Consider the following 23,095-nt stretch of genomic DNA (forward strand, 5'->3'; position numbering starts at 1 on the left):
CAAGGCTTTATAAGCCTTCCCCCGCCCTGCAGAGCTCAGTCTGCGAGGAGTCCTTGCCAGGTGAAGATGGTTGGTTATTATGGCTTTTTATTTGGTCTTTTTTAGGGCTAAAAAAAGAAGATTTTAGAAGAAAGAAATCATCAAATGCTAAGTTTTTTTATTTTATTTTTTAACAGGTACTTAGCTAATGGTCCCCCCTCACTATTTTAGGGTGAGGGGGGTAGGTAGGGGTTAATTATTTTGGGGAGGGAGGTGACTAGGGGTTTAGGGAAGGGGGGTTAATTTTTTATTTAGGGCCCCCATCCGCCACTCAGGTCTGGGGGCCAGGGGGGAGGACATTAGGTCCCCCCTCATTCTAATTTAGGGCCCCCACCCACCGCTCAGGGGTGGGGGCCAGGGGGAGGACATTAGGTGTCCCCCCTAATTTGTATTTAGGGCCCCCACCCACCGCTCAGGGGTGGGGGCCAGGGGGGAGGACACTAGGTCCCCCCATTCTAATGTAGGGCCCACCCACCGCTCAGGGGTTGGGGCCAAGAGGGTGGACATTAGGTCCCCCCTCATTCTAATGTAGGGCCCCCACCCAACGCTCAGGGGTGGGGGCCAGGAGGGAGGACATTAGGTCACCCCCCCTCATTCTAATGTAGGGCCCCCACCCACCACTCAGGGGTGAGGGGCAGGGGGGAGGACATTAGGTCCCCCCCTAATTAGTATTTATGGCCCCTACCCACCGCTCAGGGGTGGGGGCCAGGGGGGAGGACATTAACTCCTCCCCCTTATTCTAATTTAGGGCCCCCACCCACCGCTCAGGGGTGGGGGCCGGGGGGAGGACAATAGGTCCCCCCCCCCATTATTTTACTTAAGGGGGGACCCTTTTTTTTTCCACTGGCTGCTCACTGTTTACTAGAGATGCCCCTACTCGCGGTATAGCGAGTGGGGGCATAATTTACTAATACTAAGTAATCTTTACTTAGTATTAGTAAATTTGGCTGAAAGACCAATTTAGGTATGTCAGTCTTTTGGTAGATAACTCCCTAATATCGTGGGAATTAGGGAGTTATCTACCAAGCGGCTGCAAAAGAAGTTCTGAAGTGTCGAAGTGCCGAAGTGTCGAAGTGCCGAATTGCCGAGGTCCCGAAGTTCCAAAATTACTGAATTTCCGAAGTGCCGAATTTCGGAATGCTGAACCGAACCAAAATTTTTTCCCATGCACATGCCTATTGAGTATTTGTTGCATCTGACAGGTGTATAGTCGCCATATGGGCAGTCGTAACCTAGGACAAAAACCCCACATCCCTAACCCAATAAGACACTGACACTAGGGTATATGGGTAAAATTGTCCACAGCTTTTATTAACCATTATAACCATTTGTTTAATAATAAGTTATCATCAATAATAACAATCATAAATATAATAATAATTTAACATATAAATATGGGTCATTGCCCCCATACTCCGCCCTCGCAACCGCATCCTTCTTTTAATATAACGGGCAATGACCCCCAACATACCAACACATAAATATATCTTTAACAATTTTCAACCTTATTCCAACATAACCATTTAAGTGCCAACCATAAATAACCACGGTAGGGGTATACCCGGATACCCCTACCCCACCAGGTTCTGAGCCACCTCCAGGACTCGAAACCTACCAACCACCAGTGACCACAATTTCCATGTCCGTGACGTTCCTCATGGGAGCCTATTTCCTCCTCCTCGGCTCCCTAACCCGCCGCTGTGACAAAACGGGAAACCATTAGTGATCTTAAAAAACAAAAAACAAAAAAAAAACCCAAGGGAGGGTGGGCGGGACAAACTCGGCTAGGTAAGAAATTAAATGTGCTCTGCCTAAAATGGCTGCCTATTTAAGTAGACCAGCCCTATTACCCACAACCACCCAGTCCTGCCGGCTCCTCCTAAGCCCGCCTCCTAACCCCTGTCAAGGCCCTCCTCCGCTAAGCTGCGCTTTGGCTCCTTGGGGCTACATGACAGGTGTATAGTCGCCATATGGGCAGTCGTAACCTAGGACAAAAACCCCACATCCCTAACCCAATAAGACACTGACACTAGGGTATATGGGTAAAATTGTCCACAGCTTTTATTAACCATTATAACCATTTGTTTAATAATAAGTTATCATCAATAATAACAATCATAAATATAATAATAATTTAACATATAAATATGGGTCATTGCCCCCATACTCCGCCCTCGCAACCGCATCCTTCTTTTAATATAACGGGCAATGACCCCCAACATACCAACACATAAATATATCTTTAACAATTTTCAACCTTATTCCAACATAACCATTTAAGTGCCAACCATAAATAACCACGGTAGGGGTATACCCGGATACCCCTACCCCACCAGGTTCTGAGCCACCTCCAGGACTCGAAACCTACCAACCACCAGTGACCACAATTTCCATGTCCGTGACGTTCCTCATGGGAGCCTATTTCCTCCTCCTCGGCTCCCTAACCCGCCACGGGCTCAGACCTTGACCCCTTAAGCTGTCTGAGCTCCCCCACCCCGGAGAAAGAGTGCCTTTTGCATCCCCTCCTGCAGCCCCAGGTTCAGCAGGTCCCAGCCCACCGCTGACAGGTGAACGCCGTCCGGGCGATAGTACCCTGGCAAACCACCTTCCAGTTCCACGTGTCTCACCACCACTCCCCCCAACTTCCTCACAAAGCTAGCCATCAAACTATTAACTTTGCCCCTGCATCTATCCAAAGCCGCGTAGTCCCGGGCGTGCCTCCAGCGCAGCCGCGGGACCATTTCCGACCATACCAACATGACCCCGGGAAGCAAATCAACCAGCCTGTTAAGGTCCTGCTTCATCCACTTCACTAGCCTCCGCTGCGGAATGAGGCCCAAGTCGTTGCCCCCCGCATGTAGTACCAACATGTCGGGCCTTACCCCGCGCGCCACCTTCTGCAACACCACCCCACATATATCCCTCCAGCAATATCCCCTGTACCCAAGCCATTGTATTGTCAACTGGTCCTTTGGAAAGCCCAGCTGCTGGCCTTTCGCTCGAGCTGCAGCCCTCCTGGCGGCCCAGAAGACGAAGGAATGGCCCACGATCCAAGCAACACGACCTGGGGAAGGAGGAAAAGGAACAGTATAAATACCCCCCGGGCCCAACAGATTGCCCATTCCCCCCACTAGCGCCCTAGCTAGCACTCCAATAAGCCCAAACGAACATAAGAGCGAAACCTGACAGACTCCCATCTCCCAATCCTCTTGACCAGGTCGTCCCCCAGTCCCAGGCGCGCAGCTTCTGTGGCTGCTCCGATGCGAAATGAGTGGGTGCCGTAGGCGCTCGCACTCAACCCCAGTCGTACCAAGCCCTTCCGGAAAACTTTAGTGAATTGGAAGCGGGATAGCGACGAGCCGTCCGCATGCACCAAGAACGACCCGTCCACCATCGGCCTCCGCTCCAAGTAGTGCACCACCGCAGCCACCGGACACAAGGCTGAACCCGGCAGGGAGCCCAGGGTCACGTCCCTGCCCGCCCCTTTCACGTCAGTTTTAGACCTGGCCAGGTGCACCACCAATTTTCCCTCAAGTATGCGAACCCCCGCTGCCTGTATGCCCCCTGAAGCAGACCGTGAGGCACTCACCAACTCACCAATCCTGAAGGCCCCGAAAAAGGCCAGGAGGAATGCCGCCGTAAACAGAGCCACTTCAAACCCATCGAAGCAGATGTCAGGCAAGGCCCGAATCAGACCCCCCAGTACCCGTACTGACACCGGGCGCCTAGTGTCCGGCGCCCTACGTCCCCTTCGGTAGCCCTTAAGAGCCTGCCGTATAACAAAAGTTTTTGTAAGGTCCTCCCCCCCACGGAGCTTGAACCAAAAGGCCATTGCCGCCATGGTTCTATCCACTACCGCCGGAGACGCACCGCTTGCCAACAAATGGAAGATGAACCACAGGAAGGCGTCCAGCGGCGGCTCCCCTGACGCTCGCCTCCCCAGCCCGTCCCAGGAACGCTCCCATGCACCCCAGACCTTACTGTAGGCGGCCCAGGTGGCCGGTGCGAGCGACGCCTTCACAAGACCTCCAAGCATGACGCTCCTAACTGCCACATTTCGGGCACGCCAGGCCCACGTCCAGCGCCTCCGGGGCCACCGTCCGGAACCTGGTCCACTGAAAACGAGACAAAGCATCAGCCACCTCGTTCAGGTACCCTGGTACATGTCGCGCGCGAAAGACCACATTAAGGGACATGCACAGCAAGACAAATCGCCGCAACAACGCCACCACTGGCCTAGACGCTGCGGACAGGTTGTTAACCGCATGCACCACGGACATGTTGTCCGAGAAGAAGACCACTTTCCGGTCCCGCAAGCTAGCCCCCCACAAGGCCAACGCCACCACCAACGGGAACAGCTCCAGAAAGGCCAAGTTACGCATGAGGGGGCTCTGCCCCCACGCCACCGGCCACTTTTCTGCGCACCATTGCCCGCCGAAGTAGGCCCCAAACCCCACGCTGCCCGACGCGTCAGTAAACAGCTCTAGCTCGGCTGTCGACACGCCTTCCCGTCGGAAGAACACCGTCCCGTTGAAATCCCTCAAGAAGGTGTCCCACACGCCCAAGTCAGCCCGCATGGACGAGGATACTCGTATGAAATGGTGTGGCGACCGGGCCCCAGCCGTAGCCGCTGACAAGCTGCGGCTAAACACCCTACCCATAGGGATCACCCGGCAGGCAAAGTTGAGCATCCCGATCAACGACTGCAGTTGCCGGAGCGTCACCTTACGCGCCTGCCTCACCTCCCCCACTTTGGACCGTAGCGCCTCCAATTTGGACAGCGGCAGACGGCATTCTCCCAGCTCGGAATCAATCTCCAAACCCAAGAAGCTAAGGCACCCGGTCGGGCCCTCCGTCTTCTCCGCCGCTAGCGGCACCCCAAATCGGCCAGCCACCCATTCGATGGTCCTCAGTAGGTGCAGGCAAGCCGGGGAGCCAGCCGGCCCCACACAGAAAAAATCATCCAAGTAATGTACCACCGCCCTGTCCCCGGCCTCAACCCGCACCACCCATTCAAGAAAAGAACTAAACTTTTCGAAATAGGAGCAAGAAATGGAGCATCCCATGGGGAGGCACAAATCCACATAGTAGCCCCCTTCGAAAAAACACCCCAGCAGGTGATGACACGCCGGGTGGACAGGGAGCAGCCGAAAAGCCGCTTCAATGTCAACCTTCACCATAAGAGCCCCACGCCCAGCCCTCTTCACCAGCTCGACCGCCTGGTCGAATGATGCATAAGAGACCGAGCACAGCTCCTTATCAATGTCATCGTTAACTGACCCGCCCTTAGGGTACGACAGGTGGTGAATGAGCCGAAACTTCCCGGGCTCCTTCTTAGGGACCACACCAAGAGGGGAGACCCGAAAGGCCCTCCATCGGCGGCACCGGAAACGGCCCAGCCATCCTACCCAACATAACTTCCTTACCCAGCTTTTTCCGCACCACCCCTGGAAATTCCGCCACCGATTTCAGGTTGCGCGGGTGCCCCATGCTCTCTCTAGCCTGGAACGGGATATAGAAACCTTGCCCGAACCCGGCCCTGAGGAGCTCGGCGTCCGCCCTATTACCGTAGCGGCTTAGCCATGGCTCCATCGCGTCTAGCCTCACTGGGGTTAGTCCCCTGGGCAGCGGAAGCCCCTCCACCGCCAACCGCGGACCCGGCTCCCGATCCCCCGGACTTACCTTTCTTGAAGCAGCGCTGCAGCCCATGTGCCCCCCCGCAGCCGGAGCATTCATGCTTAAATCGGCAGGAAGCACCCCATTTGCATTGGCCTTCATTGAACAGCCAGCAGAGTCCCTTTTGCGAGGCGGCCGACGAGGCGGACTGTCCTTTCGCGCCAGCCGCATGCTGAAAGGGCTGCGCCTTCTGCGCCATCATCAGCTTCATCCAGAGAGGCAGGTCCATCTGGTCCCACCTCATACCCGGATTAGCCGCCAACCGCTGTCGGAACTGCTCGTCATACCGCCACCATGCCAGCCCGCCATAGGTGCGGTATGCCTCCCAAATCCCGTCCAAGTAGCAGAATAGGGAAGAGCAGACGCCCAGTGACTTTTCCCCTATCACGCTGGCCAAGACGCAAAACGCCCTTAACCAGTTCCCAAAGGATTTCGGTATCTTGCGATACTTCTTCCGCTTCTCCTCTTCCTCCTTCTTCTCATCTTTTTTATCTTCCTCCTTGAGGTCAATAAATTCCTCCAAGGGAAGGAGAGAGAAGATCTCTAAGTACTCCCCCTTCCAGATCTTGTCTTTCACCTCCTGTTTAAGGTGGACCCCGAGCGGGCCGGCAAACGAGACGTATGCGTGCTGCCTAGCCGCATCCGACACCCCCCCAGTCAGTTCCGCCCGCTCGTTCCCAGCATCTCCAGGGCCGGGTGCGGCCCCTGCCTCTACACTGTGTGCCGGCGCCGCCGGAGGCCCCACCCCAGGCCCACTAGCCGCTACCCCCTGCGCCCACACCTGCCCAACGCTCACCCCTGAATCACCCCCCGCCCCCAATGAGTGGAGCAGTGATTGTAGTGTTTGTATTAGTGTGTCTGAGTGCAATGATCCGTTGGACTCACCGGCCAAGCCCCCAGAACCGGAAGCGCTCGGGGCTGCGATGGGAACTGCTGTGCTTCCACGAATGGCAACGTCCACTGAAGTCCCGCCAACCGGGGAGCTCACCCGGTGCCTCCTGCACACTGATGAAGAGCGGCTCCGAGACCTGAAACGAGGAGAAGAAGTCCTGGGCAGGGTGCACTGTTCCCCAGCAGCCCTCCCGTCCCGACCCAGGGAGCGCCTGCCGACCACCAAGGCCTCCCGGTACCCGCTGTCCTGTCGCTGCTTCCCAGGGGCCACACCCCGCGGGCTACAACTCCTACCGACACCACCTGGAACCTGCCCCCGTCGACCATGCCTGGGGGACCCCCCCCTACCACCCGCGGACCCACTAGATGAAGATCGACGTCGCCGCCTCTCGAAATGCCTACCGGCCCTAGCGCACCTAACTGGGGAGGGACTCCCACTGCTAGACCCGGAACCCGACCTAACACTGGGCCGACCCCGCCTACGCCCCCCCCTCTCCGCCCCTGAACTACTAAGGGCCCCACCCTCCTCACCCCCACTGCGCCCTGAAAAACTGCCCCTACGCTTCCCCCCCCGAACCCCCACTACCCCCTGTCCAGCCCTCCTAGACAAACCCCCTGACCTACCAGGGGAAAGAGCCCTCTGCCTGCCTACCTCCCCTACCTCCCCTTCTCCGGCCACCCTACCACTGGACCCCTGTGCCAAAACAGCCCGACCACCCCCTGCCACCTTCTGCCCTCGGCTAACCGGCCCCCCCTCCCCCACTACCAGTCTCTTAGGGGAAGCCCGACCCCCCTTGTCCCCTACAGCCTGGGCCCTGTCCTTCCCCCGAGTACCCTTAATGCCAGCCACATCATGGGGGGCCCCTTGAGGATCCCCAGCACTTGCCTGCTGCTTCCGGCTCGCCAGGGGCCCTCTCCGGGCCGTCCTGCCCTGGGCCCCGTCCTTCCCGGCCTCCAGTGTAGTGGGTGCCCTCCCGGGCTGCATCCCAGACGGGCCAGGCCCTGGGGAGGGCCGTTCTTCAGCCGCACGCCTCCGCACGCCGGGTGCCACCCTACCCGGTCCGGGGTGCGCACCGTCATCCTCCGCAGCCGCCACCCGCCAGGAAGCACCTCGCCTAGGCCCGGGCCGCGCCGCGGGAGGCGGGGCCTCAACCACGGGGTCCGCGGGCCTGCTGCACGTGCCGCTTCCGCCCGCGGCCTCCATTCCGCCGACACCTCCATCCTCCAGTCCCGATCCAGGACTCAGACGCCGCGGGGGCCTCCTGGCCCGTTGTGGCCTCTCTCCGCCGCCATCCCTCTCCGCCGCCGCCGTCAGGATCTGGTCCAGTTGGGCCCGAACCCAGCCCGCGTCCTGTCGCAGCGCCGCCGTCCGGATTCCAGCCAGCAACCTCTCCACGTCTTCCATGGCCCTGCAGAGGAGACAAAAAGGGGAAAACCTCACCCAGAAAAGCAGTAAACACCAGGGTGCACACAAACTCGGCTAGGTAAGAAATTAAATGTGCTCTGCCTAAAATGGCTGCCTATTTAAGTAGACCAGCCCTATTACCCACAACCACCCAGTCCTGCCGGCTCCTCCTAAGCCCGCCTCCTAACCCCTGTCAAGGCCCTCCTCCGCTAAGCTGCGCTTTGGCTCCTTGGGGCTACATTCTCTATAATTGTAAGAATAGTATTTATGGTCCTGGTCTTTCAAATGTTAGGTAACACATATGAATGCTCGCCTGATATTTTTACAGAAAATCCCTTATTGTGCCCACCAAGCACTCACGGAGTCACTTGCATCCCACCTTACTAGGTCTGATTTGGATATTCAGATCATTATTTCATTTACTTGTGTTTTGAGCCCTAAAGACCCCAGTGATTAAGGACACCACCATTTATCACAGTTTGAATATTACATCTGTCTCAAACAAACATTTTTCTGAAGTCCCCTTTACTGGGTGATTGCTTACTTCCAGCATACATGGTTTGTAGTACATTGTTGATGGACAATCTACGGAAAACTAGTAACACCCATTCTCCTTATGAGCTAGCTTATTAGTTTGCCATGTAAGAGTTCCCCAGGACAAACTGGGACACATCCCCATAACTGTAATGTTCGAATCAGTAAATTGGTATCCCTGGTATTTTCCTCCCAATATATGGCCCCTCTGTTGTGCCATTTCTTCCTACAGATGTTTTTCTTTCTGGATCCAGATCTTTGAGTTGGAATCACTGCATCTCATTTGTGATACGAAGTCAAAAATATATTCCAATGCTAAAGAGAAGGTCTTGGATGATTCAGGTTCCGATGGGGTTGTAGACGTAGGCTTTCCATTTCATGACTTGCCCTCCATTCAAGCCTTCAGGCATAACCCAGTGGTATCGCAGGAAGCAATGTCTCATCACCCTTTTCATTCTATAACAAATCAAATATTCCGTTTCTTATTCTATATTGTATAGATATCTAGAAATATCTGTCAGAATTGACCGACACTAAACAATATTATGTCTGTTGCTTTTTTTTTTCTGTGACGTCATTTATACTAAACATTGTTGAACCGTCAATAAGTTCTAAATAAATTCTGCTCCCTCTGAATATTTTTACTTAGAGCTCCATACAACTTAATTCAATCTTTGCATGTAGTGAATTCCTCCACCCCTAGTTAGTTTGTTAGGATCATCACCTACTATTTACAGGGTCATCTTGCTACTTATGTTCATGATCCCTCTGCAATGACTACTAGAGTGACGCTTGTGGCAATGATTAGGCTGTAAATGTTTAATTGATTTATTAAGAGGGAATGATGAAGAATGTATCTGGAGATTCGAAATATTGATGTGATGAATATTAAAGTTACCTGTATTAGTTAATGTACTGTGGTTACATATTCAATAAAATATTCCATCTATCTATTCTTTCTCTTCAGAGACAAAATACTGGGCTCAGTTGTATTAGTGAAATATTAGAATACATCTAATAGTAAAATAAAACTGTCTGTAAATGCATTTTTTGAACATCTAATTAATTGTTTAAAAAATACATTTATCTAAATTTCCTGAACTATTTCCTACGCCGAGCACTTACTTTCTTCTTAGTGCAGGACATTATCAGGCTCAGCCAATATTTGAGTGAGGTTGATTGGAGCTATATTCCAAAAAGAAGTTTAGCAACTGGCTGCTTTACTATCCCATTACATCAGAGATTATATATATATATATATAAACATAAACTCACTAAGCATTATATGATTCGTAGTCCAGCATGGGCAGGCAACATCTAGCACTCAATACGATAGGACATAAATAACCAACAGAGTGGCTTGTGTTATTTTGCACTTACCCCTACCCCAGTTAGGACAGATGTCAAATTGAGAACAGATCAAATTTAAAGGGTTGCTGTAACCATCAATGAAGTTGTTATGGTGGTAGGAATCACTTACAGAGAATGTGCATTTGTGTGCTGGGGACTAGTTACACCCCAGCACCTGTGACTTGGCATCCCAGAACATCTGCTAATAGCCTATGTCAATGCTGTACTCTTGCACACGAACGAGGGCACAACACTGATGTCTATGGAAGCACCCACGAGACTGCAGGAGTTTCCACAAATATTGCTTTGTGATGAGCTAGACCAGGGGTGCCCAAAAGATAGATCCCCAGATGTTTTGAAACTAGAGCTTCCATGATACTTTGTCATTCTAAAGTCATTCTGATGGCATACAAAGCATCATGGGAGTTGTAGTTCTACATCTGAGTATCTACCTTTAGGCCTAGACAATTACTTATTCGCACAACCACCTCTAGCGACGGCTTGAGAAGTCCAGGGAATATGACTGTGTTTGCACTGCCTATTTTAAAAAACATCGTCTGTTCCCGCTTTATCGGATGATTTTTTTTTTTTTTTTTTTAATGACTGCATTGTAATTTCAATGGAATTCAGTTGACAGAGCTACTTTAGCATGTTCTTATAGATATCCAGCATAAGAACTGCTTACTGTGGTGATTATTAACATAGTTCTAAGGGCTGGCTGAGGGTTATGTGAAATGCAGTCCACAAACATCCAGAGAAATTAAGTCCTAATACTTCTATTTTTTTTATATTTTTTAGCAAAAAAACAAAAGGTTAAATAATAAAGATAATATTTCACAGCCTTCATTGCTCACATTTACCAAGGGTGGCAATATTAGTGGAGGGCACTGTATCATCACAGATGTGCGTGGATTCGTTTTCCTGTGATGTTTATTTAGCCAAAAAGATCATATCGTTCTTTCCCTAGAAGAAAATGATAAGCAAAAACTGTTAAAAGAGAACTGTGACACAAGAATAACTTTAAATAGCTTGTTTATGGATTTTATTTTGCATTATGCCACAATGTCTTACAATCAAAGTCATCTGCAGCTTACTCCTGCTCTCTATCTAGACAGCGCCAACCTTTCTCTCTCCAAATTGCATCAAGAACAAGTAAAAGGAAAATTGATTTATTTTTACTTAAAATATATCAGAAGGTCATTTGTAACTGAGGGTCAGATTGATGTTTCTGGTAAGGATGGAACCATTAAAATTCTGTTGCTTTGAAGACTTCCTACGGAGCATACTCGATGCCAGATTGATTGAGTTAAGAAACTGTGGTTGTTCATGATCTGTAATGTCTTAATTCAAGGAAAAATAATCGGACAATTAGGTTCCCTTGTCTTGAGTGATGGAGTGTAAAATAAATTCATGGGTAATTTCAGGGCTGGTTGTAGACCAAAAGGCATGCCAATTTAGAGGTATCCTCATATACCCTGCCACTGGTAAATTTGTATCAGATAAGTATATCCTCTTAAGAATATTTTTTAAAACTTTTATTAAAAGTTTACACCAACTTTCTTTTTTTTTTATTTACTACCTCTTTAAAACCTGATAAAATATTTGAACTTACATGAAACCTAGAGCTGATCTCCACGCTTCGTCCGACATTATAAAAGGCTTCTCATACATTGGACGGTTTCGCTGGCTCTGAAGACATGCGCACACACTAAGCCAGCAAAGGGATGGAGGTATTTTTAATAAAATAAAAAAAAAAACACTATTCAATAGAGGGTGTGCACATAGAAAGGTAGGGAGGAGAGAGCAAGCTTCTGGAAAAAAAAAAAAAAAAAGACGATGATAACCTCAGTCGCCAGCATACTGTGCGCGCTGACAACGGATGTAATTTTTGAATTAATATTTATTTATTACTGGCATTTATAAAGCGCCAACATATTCCGCAGCGCTGTACAATTAGGGCAGAACAATATGCACAGACCAATACAAAAGGTATAGAAGGCCCCCTCCCCTTGAGCTAAAATCTAGTCATTGAAGCTCATTTACACAAAATTCTTAAATAGACAGTCCGTGAGCTTACAATCTAAAGGATATAATGGGGATTTAAGACAAGAGGTAGCAGGGGTAATTTGGAAGTGATGGCCCGAGGAAATTAACAGAGTGTATTGGGTTCACATGTGTTTGGGGTGTAACTAACCCCCCCAGGATTTCAAGCAGAAACGCTGCACATCTCTTTTTTTATTTCTAGATATCTTTGTGAAATTTGCTATGAAATGTATAGAGTTATAATAAATCTATACAATGAAACAGTCCATCTTTCACCTGTCAGTCAGCTGTCAACATAGAGCTCTATACAATCAGTAAGGATTGAATGACTCGGGAGAGTAGGTCCTGCTCTCTGTCACAGAAACTACTGCATCTAGCAAGCACTTTTTCACACTTTCTGGGGAAATATAGGAAAGTAGTGACAGAAGTGACCCTGTTTTGATGCTGATACTTTGGCAGTGAAGCCGTGTTGTCAGCATCGTGGAGAAGGAATGCCCTGCATGATGAAGCAATTGCTGCAGACACGCTAATTTACTCTCCATTAGTCTCCCTGGGGGGCTGAGCAAATCAGCAGTGAGAGGGGAGCGACTGGAAGAAAAGGTAAGTAAACTTTATTTTTGGTGTATGGCGAGGCTACGGCATCTAGTGTAATAAAGGACACTCTAAACTTTAAACTGATTTTTTTTTTTAAACATTTGCTCGTTCCTTTAACGCAGGGGTCCTCAAACTCCGGCCCCCCAAGATGTTGCTGAACTACAACTCCCATGATTCTCTGGCTATCTATTTAATTCAAAGAATCATGGGAGTTGTAGTTCAGCAACATCTGGGGGGCTGGAGTTTGAGGACCCCAGCTTTAACGGTTTATAAGCTTATGACCGGTGCCAGATTTACAGAGTTCAGATTGGCACTTACGTTTTACTAGAAAATTCAGTTCTCTGTTAGTTGGTCCGTTAATTGTAGAACACTCAAGAGAGTAAAGAAGTCAATTTCTCACTCCTTCACTCTGGAAAAAAATAAAATAAATTACCCCTTTGATTGCTAAGCCAGGCACTCCTTATAAAAAAGTACATATAGGCAGCTAAATACTCTGCACAATTTGATGTTAATGTTTGAAAACTATAATTGTCCAGTCAATATAAGTTTTAAACAAAATCCATGGATACGACGGCTAACACTGAGATCCGTACATAATATATCCACGGATTTTGTCTAATTTCTGCCGACCACTCCTGCTTTGGACGCTGGGCTCTAATGTCATCCGATTGGTGAGCATTTCTACATATTTCTCTAAGATACATTTCTGTTGCTTCTGTGAAATGTACATATTGGAGATTTTTGATGCAAGTCTGGTTGGACTCCGAAACAAATTATGGATTATTTTGTGGTTTATCAATATAAATGTTACCATTATCACTGGATTGTAGCCTCATATGCACTTTCACAAGGCACCCTGTCCACACCGAACACACCAGGTAAACTCTTTCTCCGTCTAAGTAACACTGAAGCTGTGGACAGATTTAAAGTACAAAGCGTGCTGCCAACTGATTAGCATTAGGATCATGTCTAAGCCGCTTTTCATGCTGCGGCAGTGTATTCAGGTGCACTGCTGCCATTTATTTCTATCCATACACTACAGAAAAAGACGTTACTATGTCCTACCTATGGAAGAAATGCAGCTCTATTGGTAATTTTATTCTTATATTTTCTGTGAATTACTTTGCGGTTTGTACAAAAAGTATGAGCCAGGCAGATTGGAAAACTGGGCACGGTTCTGAGCAGATGGGCAGACAGTAATTCTTTAATCCTATATTAACTGTGGCAGAAAAAGGCCTTAATGTTTATTCTTAAGAATAACCATGTCTTATATTTATTTCAGTTGCCTAATGCGGCAGTAGATTACATGCAGAATAAGTAGAGACACAGTGGATGAAAAATATAGTGAGACTAATTTAGTGAATTAGATATAAATGAAAAAGTGTCCTACAAGTCATTTAGGTTCATTGAAATAATCAGTCTTTTAAATAATTCGTTTTTATATGCTTTGTCTTTCTTGTTATCTTTTGTACTATGTGCATCTGATCTGTAGTCGTGACTTTAAGACCTTTTTGGTTCCCGTTCTGCGGGGTCATATTGATATATTATAGATTTGGAAGCTTTCAACCCAGTGAGAGAAATCATTACAGGTGCTAAATTATTTTACCAAGTCCATACATAAACAACTTTTGATTGCTACCTGTTTAATCAATATATTGAATCAGCACTTTTTTCATCTTCTGCATAATTCTATCGGTCATTTCTTCAGTTAAATTCTAGTGAAAATGATAATTCTATGTTTGTTCGGGATTCTCTTTCCCCACACAATGTGTTTTCTTTGTACGCCAGTTAAATATAGTCCCACCTGTCCATTTACTACAAGGTGTTAATAGGAAGCAAATAATTATAAAAATGCACTATTTACCCCTTAGGTGGAATATCCCATAAGTCAAATGCCTTACTTTAACAAAATAATATTACATTTTTTCGTATTTTCCCTTATTGTAGTATCCATGAAATGGAGGTGGTTGAAATCATTTGTTTGAATTATTTGAATAATTATATTTTTCTGAATGGATACAAACCTTACAAGGATGCATGATTTCCAATTCTTTCTTGGGCGCAATGCCATATATACATGTACATTTTAACCAGCATTTCAAATATTAAAAATGCATATAAACCGTTAATGGAAGCTGTGAGCTGCTTGCAGTAACTTAGGATATTGGTATAGTCATCAGATATAATTATTTCCAGGGTTATTCCATGCCAATGACATTAAAACCTGCCCAATTTAATCATGTTCTCTCCACCCAACATGTGTTTAAACGGGCCCCTTCTCTCTATTTCTCTCACACTCTGAACAGATCTTTTGACTAAATTGTTTCCATTGACATCTATCCTCTCCTTTTACTGATCTCGACTATTACATGTCCTTCTATGGAATCTTCTCTCTACAACTCTACCCTCTCGGGTACCATAGATAAGCTTATCACTGCCCCGTCTGTCAGAATAAATGCCAACACTGGCATATTAAATCCCCCAATACTTTCAAAGGTTCTCTAGGGTGGCAGAACTTTACTACTACACTGCAAATTTATGATGAGTTACTACAACTGCGCCCTTGCCAAGAATACTTCACCTCCCTCATCTCCATCTTCCCACTATGCCCCTAAATATCTGTTTCAAGCTTTTAACTCACTAATGCACCCCACATCGCCTCCACCATCTACTAATCTCACTGTTTTCAAATTTGCATCCTACATCACAAAAGAAGATTATGAACATCTGAAAAGAAATTGCCTTGCTCACTTCTCCCCTCAACTGTCAGACCCTTTGCCCAACATCCTTCTCTACACTTCCCTCCTGTTTCTAGACAGGAGGTTTCTGTACTTCTCCTTTCATCATGCCCTACCACCTGCCCCCTTGATGCTATTCCCTCGCACCTTACTTGGTCTTTTTCATCTGTGACTGTTCCTTTTGACTAAAATCTTCAATCTCTCTCTCTCTCCACTGGTATTCTTGCCTCATCCTTCAAACAAGCGGTGATAATGCGCGTAATAAAAAAACTTCTCCTGACCTTGATGCTTTGCCTAGTTATCTCTCTTTGCTTCCAAGCTCCTTAACGGACTTGTTCATACTTGATTTACAGACTATCTGAACTCCAATTCTTTAGTTGACCCGCTAGAGTCTGGCTTCTGCTCCCACCATTCCACTGACACCACCGTAACCAAAGTGACTAATGACTTAATAAACAGCCAAATCCAAAGACTGTGATTCAATATTTATTATTCTTCCTTTTTCTGTTGACCACCTGTTTCTCCTTCTCGCCCCTTGCAACCCTGGCCTTGGTGACATAGATCTTTTATGGTTCTATGCAGTGGCGTACATACCAGGGTCGTAGGGGTCGCGGCCGCGACCAGGCCGGGCCCACCAGGGGGCCCGGCCGCCCCTGCGACCCGGTATGTACCCATTGGGCCAGCCTCTTCTCCTGGGGGCCCAGGAGCCGGCCACCTCAGGCCCACCCCGAGGCTGGCCCTGCTGTCACCCCAAGGCCGGTCCTCTGAGTGCTTCCTCTTCAGCTCCCTCGCGCGCCGCGTACTGATACCGGAGCTGGAAGAGGACGCCATCTTCCGGCGCCGGCATACCTACGTGGCACGCGATTGAGCTGAAGAGGAAGCACTCAGGGGAGAGTGCTCCCTCGCGCACCCACAGGACCGGCCGCCCAGGAGCTCCACTGGACCCCAGGGAATCCCCTCAGCACTCCAAAAAGGTAAGGAGGCTGGGGCCTGGGGGGGTTAAATTAAAAAAAGTGTTAGTGTGTGAGTGTGTGTGTGAGTATTAGTGTGTGTGTGTGTGTGCTAGTGAGTGTCAGTGAGTGTGTTACTGTGTGTCTGTTACTGAGTGTGTTTGTGTGTCTGTGTGTGTGTTAGTGAGTCTGTTTGATATCTGTTAGTGAGTGTGTGTTTGTCAGTGAGAGTGTATGTATGTCTGTCGCTGAGTGTGTCTCTGTCAGTAAATGTGTGTGTCTGTTAGCTAGTGTGTATGCGTCTGTTCATGAGAGTGTGTGTGTGTGTGTGTCTTCAGCACTTACCTTTCTCCAGCGCCGGACTCCCGTGGCGCTGGGGATCCCTCCGCCTCTCAGTTCCGCATGCGCGGCAAGAGCTGCGCACGTATTCAAACCGCCCATAGGAAAGCAATACTCAATGCTTTCCTATGGACGTTCAGTGTCTTAGAATCGCAGAAGCGCCTCTAGCGGCTGTCAGTGAGACAGCCACTAGAGGCTGGATTAACCCTCAGTGAAACATAGCAGTTTCTCTGAAACTGCTATGTTTTCAGCTGCAGGGTTAAAACTAGAGGGACCTGACACCCAGACCACTTCATTGAGCTGATGTGATCTGGGTGTCTGTAGTGGTCCTTTAAGTGTGTGTGCATCTGAATGCACTGGCATACATACCGCGGTTGCAGGGGTTGCAGCCCTGCAACCCCTGCGACCAGGTGCCCGCCACCATGTGTTGCGGCTCCAGCCCGCGCAGAGTAAGCGCGTGGGGGGGCATGGATCAATTTTCGCACCGGGGCCCCATGGGTCATGTGTACGCCACTGGTTCTATGACTGCTACTTTTGTGTCTCCTTGCCTGGTATTACTTCTGCCTTTGTACCTCTCTCAGTTGACGTTCCTTAAGGCTCTGTATTTTGGGACTTCTTCTTTCTCAATTTAAACTGCCTCTCTAGGTAACCTCATATTATCCTATGGTTTTCAATATCACCTGTATGCTGAATATTATTATTATTATTATTATTATTATTATATAGCGCCAACAAATTCCATAGCGCTATACAATGGGTGGACTAACAAACATGTAATTGTAACCAAACACACAGGAACAGAGGGGTTGAGGGCCCTGTTCAATGTGCTTCCATGCTAGATGAAGTGGGGTAAAGTTACACAAAAGGTAAAGATGGTTTTAGAGAAGTAGATTGGTAGAATAGTATTCACTGAAGACTTAGTGTGGTTGTTTTTTTTTTTAATGACAGTTGCAGGAGAGGAATCAGATGGGAGCCATTAACAGTTTAATTGAAACACTTTTGTGAAGAAGTTAGTTTTAATGTTTTTTTGAAGGAGTGGAGACTGGCTGAGCATCTAACAGAAAAGGGAAGGGAGTGCCACAGGAATGGTGCAACCCTAGAGAAGTCTTAAAGGCGAGTATCAGAGGTGGGAGTAGAAACAGAGGATAGACGTAGGTCTTCGGCAGAGCGTTGGAGCCTAGATGGAACATACTTGTGTACCGGGGAGGATAGATAAGTAGGAGCAGCATTCTGTAGCAAGAACCAGTATATTAAATTGAGCCCTATATCTTATGGGAAGCCAATGTAGGGATGACAGAGGGGTGAGGCATGGGATGTGCAGGCGGACAGGAAGATGAGCCTCGCCGCTGCATTCATTATAGACTGTAATGGGGCAAGTTGGGAGCACGTAAGACCACTGAGAAATGGATTGCAGTAGTCAAGGCAGTGGACAAGACAGTGTCATGGACCAGCACCTTAGCCACATCTGGTGTTAAGTAAGGATGAATGCGCACAATGTTTTTAAGATGGAAGCTGCAGGATTTGTCGATCGAGACACTGGTCAAGAGGGGCAAGGAGAGATCAGATCTCTCTGTCTGCTGGATCATGTCTTTGACGGTTTATTCTCTGTTTCTGTCAGGATGACTTCACGATTCCTAAAACTTAACAGTCAGTGCTCTGCTTAGAGAATTATTGGACATAGTGCTTCTCTATGAGATGCAATGAATTGGTGAATTGCTGTGTTTCAAGACCTCCGTCCTTGTCTTTCCTCCCTATTAGGCTATGTCTGTACCTGTCAGCTAAGCTATTGTAATCTCTATCCCGCTAGTGATTTGCCTCCAACTTTCCTTTACCCCTTACATAATTTAAATCACAAAATCCCATTACCTTCCCCTTAGAAGCATTTCCCATGGCCACCCCTTTCTCAATCAGGTGCAACTCAACTCAAGATGTAGGAGAAATAGTGCTTTCTTTTGATACCCTATGTGTATACATAACACAATATTAACTAAGAATAAAATGTAACAAAATGGAAAGAAAATGTAAATATATATATAGAAAATTCAATGTGTGCACTCCTGATAATCGGCCTGATGCTGGTCAGCAATAAATATAAATTAAGTAGTGTAAAGATAGCCCTCCAAGGACTTCAGAAATATGGTGAAAAAACTTATCAGCCTAGGTGGATCAACGTTTCATCCTGAAGAAAGTTCCATTAGTGAACTGAAAAGTTGATCCACCTAGGCTAAGTTTTTTCACCATATTTCTGAAGTCCTTGGAGTGCTATCTTTACACTACTTATTATATATATATATATTTATATATTATGGAAAATTGTATCATACTTACCGTAATTTTATTTTCCTGATTCATTATTCATGGCAGCATTTACTCATGGGTTCGTTCCTCCTCACAGCAGAGAGAATAGGTAATACAACTCTGAAACTGGTATATATAGATCCTCCCCCCCTTCCCATCAGGTAGTCTTTGTAACTAGCTTCACAGCTCTTATAGTATATGGGTGGGAACGTAATGCTGCCATGAATAATGATCAGGAAAAGAAAATTATGGTAAATATGATACAATTTTCCTTATTCCTGATCAATCATGGCAGCATTTACTCATGGGTAATGCCCAAGCAGTATATATCGAGGGAGAGACAGAGTTCAAATACAGCAAATAGTTATAAAAAACATTATTGAGCCGCATAAACCTATTGGGCCTTATAGAAAGCCAAACAAGCACTAATTAGTTTATAATTTTATTATCTGTTCAGGCAAGTTATTTTGGTTAGCAACCCCCTGGCATTCAGTTACCAGGAATATCCTGGAGAATTACCGTGTCAGGTAGGAATTAAGGTCATGATAACCAAACCTATAAAAATGAGCAAGGCTAGACTAATACAAGACAAACTCCTGTAAGAAATAAGGCACCGGTCTTGTCTGTCTTGTTATGTAGAATAATAAAATAGATTAGAAGAGAACCTTCTTAAAATAAAAACACGGTCTAGAAATTAAACAGAAGTTAATGCCATTCTCCAATATAGATTAAATATTCAATGGATGGCACTTTTTAAAGTAGAACCTTGTCAAATAAAAAACATCCAGAGGTAAGACTGAAATTCCTTATAATTCTGAATGAAAACAGTCACACCCTGCTATCAAACAGGGAGCAGAAGTAAACTGAAAATCCTACTGTTCTCTGGAAATAAAGTATTTATTAATGACTGTTTGTCCTGCTTCATCTTGCTATGTGAACTTCTTACCTGTAGATACCAGAAACAAAACAACATCTACCTGCAAGAAAAAGGCAGAGCTTAGTAGATAAATAGGAGAGTCTGTCATTAATACATTGCAACAATGACTATATATTGTAAACATCCGACTCAACTCTGAATTAATGTTTGAGGCAGTAATGATCTGTTACCGGAGAGGTAGAAACCAATAACACAAATAGTAGATATTAGACATGTGCAATTCGTTTCGGGCCGAATATGAATTCGGCCGAAATTCGGGCAATTCGGACATTTGGGTACTTCCGAATGTCCGAATAGCCGAAGTGCCGAATTACCGAGGTCCCGAAGTTCCGAAATTACCGAATTTCCAAACTGCTGAAGTGCCGAAGTTCCGAAGCACAGTATTGCCCAAGTACTAATATACTTACCCAGTGGAAGAAGAATGTTACACTGTATACAATTTTAAATGAAAAGTATACAAACATAGCCAGGATTCAGCTGTAAGCATTTGCAACACTTACAACAATCAAGTAACATACATTCATATAAAATGTAAGTTACTTGGCCAGTTAATGTAATGACAGGAATGAATAAGTAGATAACTCCCTAATTCCTACGGTATTAGAGAGCCATCTACTAAAAGGCTGAAAGACCTGAATTGGTCTTTCAGCCAAATTTACTAATACGAAGTAAAGATTACTTAGTATTAGTAAATTATGCCCCTACTCGCTATACCGCGAGCAGGGGCATGTCTATTAAACAGTGAAAAACAATTTCAAAAAAATACAAAAACTTCCCCACTCCCCCTCCTAACCTGAAGGGGGGACCTATTGCCCCCCCGGCCCCCACCCCTGAACGGCGGGTGGGGGCCCTTAAGTAAAGTAATGGGGGGGACCTAATGTCCTCCCCCCTGGCCCCCACCCCTGAGCGGTGGGTGGGGGCCCTAAATACTAATTAGGGAGGGACCTAATGTCCTCCTCCCTGGCCCCCACCCCTGAGCGATGGGTGGAGGCCCTAAATTAGAATGAGGGAGGAGGACGTAATGTCCTCCCCCCTGACCCCCACCCCTGAGAGGTGGGTGGGGGCCCTAAAATACTAATTAGGGGGGGACCTAATGTCCTCCCTCCTGGCTCCCACCACTGAGCGGTGGGTGGGGGCCCTAAATTACAATGAGAGGGGAGGACCTAATGTCCTCCCCCCTGGCCTCCACCCCTGCGCGGTGGGTGGGGCCCTTAAAATACTAATTAGGGGGGGACCTAATGTCCTCCCCCCTGGCCCCCACCCCTGAGCGGTGGGCGGGGGCCCTAAATTAAAAAAAAATGACCCCTAGTCACCCCCCTCCCAAAAAAAACTAACCCCTACCTACCCCCCTACCCTAAAAATAATGAGGGGGGACCATTTAACTAAGTACCTGAAAAAAAAATAAACTTACCATTTGATGTTTTCTTTCTTCTAAAATCTTCTTTTTTCAGCCCCAAAAGAGGCCAAATAAAAAGCCATAATTATCGACGCACTTTAAAAAAAAAAAAAAACACGAGCGCAAAAAATTAAGCGGGTGGCGGTATGGAAACCGGGAACCGAGTGCCTGATGTTGGGAGTCTCAGCGTGGAAGTGGATTATCAGGGCCTGGTGCAGGGTAACCACATGCCCTCTGGTGTTGAGCACCAGCGTATGTGCAGCCACATACCAGAACCCTGATTCAGCTTATGCGGATCCCAGGAGCTAGGAGCTTGATATGCAGACCTCCCAGGAACTGGATAGGGGAGCTCTGCAGCAGAAACGTATCCAGTACAGAAACAAGGCAAGACTAGAACAGGCATGAAAACAAGACAGAACTAGTAGAACCCAGAACCAGAGGAGGATAGGAAGCTAAACCCAGAACATGTACACAAGACATGAGGGAACCATTGACTAAACAGGGGCAGGACAGGACTGTACATGGACTGGGATTACAAAATAAAACAACTAAGCACTATATATGAAAAGTATGGGGATTTAGTTACATTATATGATCACACATTGCATAAGCCTGCCACAACGCCTATGTACCCCATATTCGGCAGGTCCTACACTGCCTAATGTTCGCTAAAATAACCATACTAAACCACATATAGCACTTACCTGCAAGAAAGGGCAGAGACTTGAAACACTGCTGCAGGTCCAGACTGAAAAAAAAGGAAAATGGAAAACAAACAGGTGTGGCAACATAAAACAAACATTTAAATGAATTCAAGAGACTGGGAATTCCAGGGATGGAATAATGGAATGCACCCAGAAAAACCCAGCATAAAGAAAACCAGACATAGAATAGAAAACCAAAAAAAAACAAGAAAAACTAAACAAGAATTGTAAAAAGAGTATTGGATACCAGAAGCCAAGGCCAGACATCTCCGAAGAACATGGCATGACGTGACATTTACACAGCGTGGGAAAGATCTTTGGAATTTTCCCACGCTGTGTAATTTGACTCATAACACTCTGATTGGTGGATTAAGTAACCAATCAGAGAGTTATGAGTCAAATTACACAGCATGGGAAAATTCCAAAGAACTTTCCCACGCTGTGTAAAATGACACAGAGCACTCTGATTGGTGGATTTCAAACCAACTAATCAGAGTGCTGTGACAGGTAAATGTAGCGACTTACCTGTCAGTCTCTTCATTTACCTGTCAGAGCACTCTGATTGGGTGGCTTAAACCCACCAATCAGAGTGCTCTGAGCCTAATTGCAGGGTGGGGAAAGGCTTTATAAGCCTTCCCCTGCCCTGCAGAGCTCAGTCTGCGTGGAGCCCTTGCCGGGTGAAGATGGATTTTTTGGGGGGCGCTCGTTTTTTTTTTTCTTTTTCTTTTTTAAAATGCGTCGGTTATTATGGCTTTTTATTTGGCCTTTTTTGGGGCTGAAAAAATAAGATTTTAGAAGAAAGAAAACATCAAATGGTAAGTTTTTTTTTCAGGTACTTAGTTAAATGATCCCCCCTCATTATTTTTAGGGTGAGGGGGGTAGGTAGGGGATAATTTTGGGGCGGAGGGAGGTGATTAGGGGTTTGGGGACCACTAGTCACCCGGGGAGGGGTGTTATTTTTTTTATTTAGGGCCCCCACCCACCGCTTAGGGGTGGGGGCCAGAGGGGAGGACATTAGTTCCCACCCCTAATTAGTATTTTAGGGCCCCCACCCACCACTCAGGGGTGGCGGCCAGGAGGAAGGACATTAGGTCCTCCCCCTCATTCTAATTTAGGGCCCCCACCCACCGCTCAGGGGTGGGGGCCAAGGGGGAGGACATTAGGTCCCCCCCCTAATTCGTTTTTAGGGCCCCCACCCACC

The 23,095-nt window shown here is 47.1% G+C and overlaps 1 protein-coding gene across 2 annotated transcripts in view; it reads left to right on the forward strand.

Annotated features, from left to right (window-relative positions):
* Positions 1-23,095, forward strand: part of ATP8A2 (ATPase phospholipid transporting 8A2) — a 673,473-nt gene that overhangs the window by 33,588 nt on the left and 616,790 nt on the right. The window contains exon 1 of one of the 2 annotated variants that reach the window (XM_063429623.1): positions 13,560-13,622. The exons of the other annotated variant lie outside the window; for it this stretch is intronic. Within the exon in view, the coding sequence (XP_063285693.1) occupies positions 13,589-13,622 (34 nt within the window). The 5' untranslated portion in view covers positions 13,560-13,588. Of the gene's footprint in view, positions 1-13,559; positions 13,623-23,095 lie in introns of those variants that run through there. 2 annotated transcript variants of the gene reach the window in all.

Source organism: Pelobates fuscus, chromosome 1, assembly GCF_036172605.1.
Source record: "Pelobates fuscus isolate aPelFus1 chromosome 1, aPelFus1.pri, whole genome shotgun sequence".
NCBI lineage: Eukaryota > Metazoa > Chordata > Amphibia > Anura > Pelobatidae > Pelobates > Pelobates fuscus.